General features: G+C 45.7%; 2 protein-coding genes across 5 annotated transcripts in view; both read left to right on the forward strand.

The window, feature by feature from the left end:
• The window catches only part of UBE2W (ubiquitin conjugating enzyme E2 W), a 59,844-nt gene that overhangs the window by 38,823 nt on the left and 13,744 nt on the right, over positions 1-7,277 (forward strand). For all 3 annotated transcript variants that reach the window (XM_006015295.3, XM_006015296.3, XM_025200197.1), the window contains exon 3: positions 5,442-5,544. In XM_006015295.3, coding sequence (XP_006015357.1) covers positions 5,442-5,544 — 103 coding nt within the window. The remainder of the gene's footprint in view (positions 1-5,441; positions 5,545-7,277) is intronic.
• The window catches only part of STAU2 (staufen double-stranded RNA binding protein 2), a 312,705-nt gene that overhangs the window by 3,328 nt on the left and 302,100 nt on the right, over positions 1-7,277 (forward strand). For both annotated transcript variants that reach the window (XM_025200181.1, XM_025200187.1), the window contains exon 2: positions 5,442-5,544. The gene's annotated coding sequence lies outside the window, so the exon portion shown is untranslated. The remainder of the gene's footprint in view (positions 1-5,441; positions 5,545-7,277) is intronic.

A 7,277-nucleotide genomic window follows, 5' to 3' on the forward strand; every position in this document is an offset into this window, starting at 1 on the left:
CGGCTTTGAGTCCCCTCCCCTGATGCACAAGCCACCCCAATCCAGGAAAGGTGGTGGCTCAGTTCTGACTTTGGCCCCCAGCTCAAGCCTGGAGTTGGAGCTGAGCTACTGCCTGCCCAGGTACTCAAATCTAAAATAAAGCTTTTTTTCCTCCCATGCTGATTGGGGGGTAAAAAAACTTGTCTGGGATTTGAGCAAATAGTGATTGAATTAGCTGTGTGTTAATAAATTTTGAGAGTAAAGGTCTCAGATTTTACTTTCTGGAAATAGATTTACCAAAATGTATTATGAGGCTGTAGCTTATTTGTTGTTTTCCACGTAGTTTGTTGACTTTTTAAATTGGATTTCTGGGCTTTGAGTGAAGCTGAGTCTGGAGTGCATCTTCTGAAGCACAAGGTGAGCACTGAGTACCAAACCATGTATAAATGCCAAAAAACGCATAGTTATACAGACATCTAAGTGCCACATAGGTGTGTGAAGGGGAAATAGGATCTGGCTCTCAAGGACTTGGCAGACATCACACTTAAGATAACCTGGCCATGTGTTCAGGCAATTTAATGTATCCACTAAAAGGGAAACCAACCACAAAAAATATTGCGCACACAATGTGTAATTGTTTTGTGGCTGGTTTCCATCATGCCTTAAATTTAAATGTGTAGCAGAGCTAGGACTGCATTTGAGTCTCTTACTGACCCTGGTGCGGTTTCCACTGACTGACAATTGGCTGATTGTCGGCTGGCTTCAGGAACAACAGCAGGGTCAGTTTCAGCCCTGATACAGTCCTGATTCAGCTGATCTTTGGCCAGCTCTGAGGACCACATGGAGCTGGTTCAAGCCCTGGTGTGGTCTCAGAGCCAGCTAACAGCTAGCTGATTGTTGGGCACCTGACTTTCAATTCTCTGGTACAGAGGGAACCTGGGATCAGGATCCTGGGCTCCCTCTGCACTGTCAAGTAAGGCATGATCAGGATCTGATCTTTGATCCCAAAATCCTTTCCTGCATATATGGAATGTCAGGAGGTGTGAAAGTTGGGATTGGGATCAGATCCCATCACACCTTTAAATGAGTGTGTGTTACAGCCTTAGCCATACCTGTATAGTTTCATAGTCTTCAGTAATTGTTGGACTAGTGATATGAATTTGGACTAAATTAGCCCTGCACCATAAATGAAGAGAAGAGCTAATAAGTGACAACACATTTTACTTCTAAGTTAGAAGTCTTGACTTTACATAGGGACAGAGCTGTTTGAATAAGAAAGTGCCTCATTCCTTTTTCAGAACACAACTTCAGTGGATCTAGTTTAAAGTCAATTGAGACAGCACACAATCAGGGGATTCCTATTTGCTGTTACAAACAGAATTAATTTTAATGCATTGGTCAATCTAATTTGTAAAACCCTGATAAATGTCAATAAAATATGGGAGGGTGGGGAAATTTTGAAAGCAGTCTATGGAAAGGATGAGAGAAGTAAATACATTACAAGCAAGTGTTCAGTCAAAAAAATTGCTAGTGTTACTGGAAAATTGAAGTAATTTAAATATAAAGTAGTATTCAAAGCCTCATTGTTTTTGTAGATTTTTTTTTTAATATCAGCTTATTGTGTTAGTCAAAAAATAGACTTGACATATCCTGATGGCATGTGTCAAGTGTAAGCAGAAGAGAAGAAATACTATGATCTAATGGGACATCATTGGATATTGAATGATCCAGAGAGAGGTTCAGGGTCTGTGCGGACCTTGTGTTGTCTGACAATGGACTAAGGATAGTGACTACATAATTATATAATAATTGAATTACAGCAAGTTAGAACATGTTTAAAGCTGTATAGACTATATTTTTTATGTTCTTACTTGCTGTTATTTCTGTGCTTAAGGAGAGGTGTATGCTAAAGGATTTCATAAACCTCAAGCCAGGTGGTGGTTTTATTGAGCAGCAAGCCACAAGTAATATGTGCAGATCATTCCAGGAGTATGAATAAAATTCTTAGCATATCTAGTTTGTGCATCATTGAAATAATAACACATCAGTTTGTTTTTTGTCATAATTTTTTACAATAGGTTTGCATATTAACCATGACTCTCTTGCCACTTAGAACCATATTTTCAAAATGTACCATATTCCAGACTTTTTTTTCTTCAAGTTACTGAGATATTTACAGCTATGCTTTTGGTCTGGCAATTTCCTTTGTTTTTACACAACTTTCAAGGAAGAGCTCTGATCAGAATTGGTAGTTTGTAAATAAGCTATCACTTTTATGTCCCTGTGCCATTGTATTGCCAACCTTCCCATTTCCTTATCTGTTCATGTCTTTGAAGTATTTCAAGTTACATTTTTGTAAGTGTTCTTCTGATTCTGCTTTAATATTAGTAAACTGTTTTGTTCACTGTATTCTTACATCTGTTATCTCAGATGCAGGGAAGTAAAACCAAATAGAAAGGAAATAGAGTTTTATGTTGAGGTAGAGGATAGAGCAAATCTTTACACAGGTTGTAACTTAGGGATAAAGGCTTAAGTGGGACATAAGTCCAGTCTTTCAGAATAACTTTCCCCTGATAGTGTAGAGTTATGGATAGGTGTTATTTTGCAGCTCCACAAAAATGTGATAAAGGGACATGCAGGGGTTCTATCCTCCTTGTAGAAGGACTACAAAGCTGCCTCAAAGGTAAGATCTGCAGCCAGGGGGCAATAGCAGGCTGCATTTTGGCTCTTCCTACTCCCAGGGGAGCTCAGTCATTTACAGCCTGCCTGCCCCCCAGCCAGAAAAGCAGCAGCTGCAAAGGACAGCGTCTTCCACTCCTGCTAAGTCTGCTGCCAGAGACCCAGCTCTTGCAGTTCAAGGAAGGAATTCTTCAGCCCTAACTGCGGGCCTTATGTGCCTCCCTGATCCATCACTCTGCCGATCAGTAGAGTGAGTGTATGAGGAGGGAGGAGTTGGGGTAGAAGAAGAAATCTGCACTACCCTTTGAACAGTACTGGGGCTACCTGGTGCTGTTCAGAAGGCAATGGGAATTGCTAAGATTGTTCAGGTGCTTGTGGCTGCAGGCCTATAGCTCACTGCTGGAAGGTCTGTCAGGGAGGCATCCACTTTTCCTCCCTTCCCTCTTGGAAGAGGTGGGAGAATGGAGGGCTTGGGATACTGGGGACCCCCATTTTGGTATGTGTAATGCAGTGGTCTCCAACCTTTTTAAGTAGGAGATCACCTTTGGCATTTAAATGCAACCTAAGATCTAGCGTGTACTGCCGCCACCCCCCCAGCAGGTAAGTTTGTGGGGAGGGAAGGGGCGGGGGGCAGATCGAGGCAGAGGGAGAAAAAATTATTTGGGGGCATGCCTCCCCAGCAGGTAAGTCCCACCTGGCCAGGGCCCCACTCAGCTTACCTCTGCTCTGCCTCTGCGGCGCTGTCCGTCACCACAGGAGCCTCAATCTAGCCCCTGCCCTTTCCCTCCCCCATGGACTGACCTGCTGGGCTGGGGTGCGTGCGTGCATGCACGTGGGCACTCAGCCCACCCACCCCAGCCTTGGATTGACTTCAAGAGGCTCTGAGTTCTACTGGTGGATCAAGATCCACTGTTTGGTGACCACTGGTGTAATGGAACATGTGTTACATGTAGCACTAGAAAACAGCCATGTTGCTGTTCAAAGAGTGAACAGTTTGTGATCACTGGGTTTCCGTATCAAATTCCTTGAGTACCTGTACATTTGCATTTTGTGTTGGCAAAAAGGCCCTTTTCCTGGCACAAATGTAATGCATCTTCGTCGCCTAGGGAGATGGCATGTTTGAGTTGATTTCCTATATCAAGATATTTGTATAATCTACATGAGAAGGTAAAATACTAAACTTGTTCCTTACATATGCAGCTTGGTTTGCTTTGGCTTTTATTTTCATAATCACTAGGGATCCTGGTTTTCTCTGTTTAAAAATTGCAAATTCTCTGATTTAAAAAAAAAAGTCTCTGATTAACCCCCTCCCCCCAAATCTGTGATTAAAATGAAATGCCACTATATAGTTATAGATATATTTACAATTTTAAACCAATTTGGAAGCCCACCAGTGCCTCAGTTACTATAATAACTGAGATTATATACCTGAGAGAGAACCCTGAAATTTTTATTACTATAATAAAAACTCAGTTCTAAATGCCTATAAATCTTGGTATTTGATTCTGGGTTTTTATCAAGGTTAATCAGGACTCCCGTTGCCCCCTTCACTCACCAAGACACAGGTCCAGGCCCCTTACTCCCAAGCTACAGCCCCCCAGCCCTGTTGGTGCCCCTCACTCCTTACCTACAGACCCCTGCTCCCCCAGCCCTGCTGGAGGGGGCCCCCAGCTGCCAGGGCTACAGAGCCAGGGACCCAGGTCTACAGCCCCCTTCAGAAGCGCCCAAGCCCTGGCTGCTGCCCATGGGGAAACGGCAGCTGCTGTGGCAAAGCGGAGCCCGGCCCTCCCTCCCCTGTGTGTGGCATGGCTGGAGCAGAGCCCGTGGTGGGAGTGGGGGTGGGCTGCCTGCTGTGGGCTCAGGCTGCCCTCCCCCTGGGGCCTCCATAGCCCAGAATAGGGGATCCAAAGCAGCGGGTTCCAAAATTGTTGCTGCCACTGGGAGCTCCATGCTGCCATGGCAAGGCTCCCCCCCCCCGCCCCGCAGGGATGAGGGGCACAACTCTGTGCCACCACCCCTGTTGCTGCCGGACGGGCTGGGGGTGTCTCGCTAGGGCAGTGTTGGGATTCCAGCAGCAAGGAGCTTCCCTGCCCAGCCCCACTCTGCCCTGCTGTGCTGGGTCCAGCCTGCTGGGCTGAGGAGGCCCCAGGGGGAGAACAGCAGGATGGGGAGCCTGAGCCTGCAGCAGGCAGCCTGCACCTGCCCTCGCTCCTGCCCCACGCACAAATCTGAGGGGCATGTTCCCCTCCTACCCTGTTCCGGGGAGTGCATGCAGTGTCAGGGAGCCAGCTCCATCCCTGCCCCCCAGACAATCTGCCCACAGCTCCATCCTGTTCCCCACCAGGGCCCTGTGGCCACACATTCCAGCCCTGCCCAACTCCCTCCCTTGCTATGGAGGCCTCAATACCCTCTTCTCCCTTCCAGACTTACCTCCAGCTGTCCAGGCTGCTTGGCGGCTATGTGCGTGTGTGAATGCACATGTGAACATGGTGCCCCCTGCCTAACTGCCCTTCTCTGCTCCCCCCATCTAGTCTGTTGCAGGCTGGAACTCTGCCAGCTTGTACAGCTCTTAGCAAAAGTGGAAAATCCATGGTTTCTCCATTAAAAGAGAAAATATATGGTTTTTTTCTGTAGGAAATGGAAAACCTGGTTCCTTGGTCATTGCTGATAATGAAGCGTAGTTCCGATAATGTTGTCACAGTAGATAGTTGATTTAGTTGCTTATATGTGGTTTAATTACAGTTTACTGGATCACATTACTAAAGCTCTGTCTCTATTTCTAGGTGGATTGTAGACATGGAAGGTGCTCCAGGAACATTATATGAAGGAGAAAAATTTCAGCTTCTATTTAAGTTCAGTAGTCGATACCCTTTTGATTCTCCTCAGGTAATTAGTTTCTCTTTTTCTTGATTTAGAGCCCTCGTTTAGATTTTAGCTGCATACCACATGCTGAATGTTACATCGTCTATCCTTTTCATAATACAGTAGCTCAGCTTAGTTATATGGGTTTGTTAACATGTTTGTGCAGGTGCCACGTCTTTTTTAAAATGGCCCTGCAGTAGATGACCTTGCCTGTTGCTGTCCACTTATTTTTCTAGGGAGAGCAGAGAAAATTCAACATTTTTGTGAGTTACACTTGAATACTATCAGGGACATTTTATACTGAATGAAATAGCAGCACAGGTAGTTCTGCCTCTACTTTCAAAGCTATAAAGGTAGGGTGGAAAACAGCCTGCTTTTTTCTGTACCCTTGCCTCAGATTTTTGGTACTACTACTTAAAGCTTTTCTTACAATTTCCATTCTGGTTTCTCTTCTTATCTTGCTTGTTTTTGATCCTTGGGAAGTAGGGTAACTAGGACCACATCTATGATTGTGGCAGGGAAATGTATAGGTGTGATGGCATAGCATGAGAGGCCTGTGATCCAATTATACCACAATTTAAGTAGAAATGTTAGTTCATTCTTTCCAGAGGTACCATGTCTACTCTCTTTGACCTCTTGGCTGAAAATTCCAAGAATGAGAATTACCACATTTATTCACATATCTCATGCACCTTGTTTTGGGAACGCAAAATGAAGAGGAAAAATATTTTTTTTCCAGACTTCCCTGCCACAGTCTAGGCTTAACCCTCCAGTCAGCATGGATAAGGGGTAGAGTCCTGTTGCAAGTGTTACTCCCCCTCCCCCTTGCTGCTTGGCCAACACAGCTGTTGCCAGATCAGCAGCAGCTGTGAAGGTTAAACTTGTAGCTGTGTTGGGCCTGCAGCATAGGTAGGGGGAGTGAGGCTGATGATGGGACTCCACCCCTGCTTCTTGTGACTGAACCGTTCAGCCCTGAGTGAGCCAGTACCAAGCACAGACCCCTACCACCATTCCATTGTTCTCCTGCCTCCATTCCAGCATGGACATCAGCTGAAATGCTTAAGACAACCACCCCAACTTTGGATGGTGAATTTTCAAGGAAATGGTGTGTATGATGTGCGCTTAAATGCGGCAGTACCAATTGTGATTTCTGTAGAATTATTTCTGTTGTGCCACTTGCTTGAAAAGCTTAACCACAAAGATATCATCAGGTACTGTAGTAAAAACTAGAATGCTGACTTTTCAGTCTTAGGTTTTAAGGAGCAAACTGGCACCTATACATCTGCACCCATCAGGTTTGCAGTGAACTACTCACAGGTGATCCACAAGAGAGTAGCCACTTTCATTTGGTTCCAAGTAGGTACTCTTTGTACTTGTTACCCAACATGTGTGTGTGGCTGTGTGCAACTTAATGTAAAACAATACGAGACAGTTAGGGGTACATCGAAAGAGATTTTTGGGGTTGATATCAATAGCTGATTTTTAAGGAGGCATATCGGCTGATACCAGTCTGATTTCTGATACAGCTTGGTAGCTTGGAGAGCTGCGTGCAGCTGGTAAGTCTGGTGTTTGGGGGGGGGGGGGCTGATCAAGGCCCTGCGGTGAGGGAAGAATGGGGCTCAGGCTGTGGCAAGTGCTGCCCGGGCAGGGCGGGCATGGGATGGAGCTGCGGCTTGTCACGGCGGGGGGACGGCTTCTGCTGCTGCATGCTGCTCATCTGGTGCTTATCTGGTGGCTCCTGCCATTCTTCCAGGAGG

The sequence above is a fragment of the Alligator sinensis genome, unplaced genomic scaffold, assembly GCF_000455745.1.
Source record: "Alligator sinensis unplaced genomic scaffold, ASM45574v1 scaffold71_1, whole genome shotgun sequence".
Lineage (NCBI taxonomy): Eukaryota > Metazoa > Chordata > Crocodylia > Alligatoridae > Alligator > Alligator sinensis.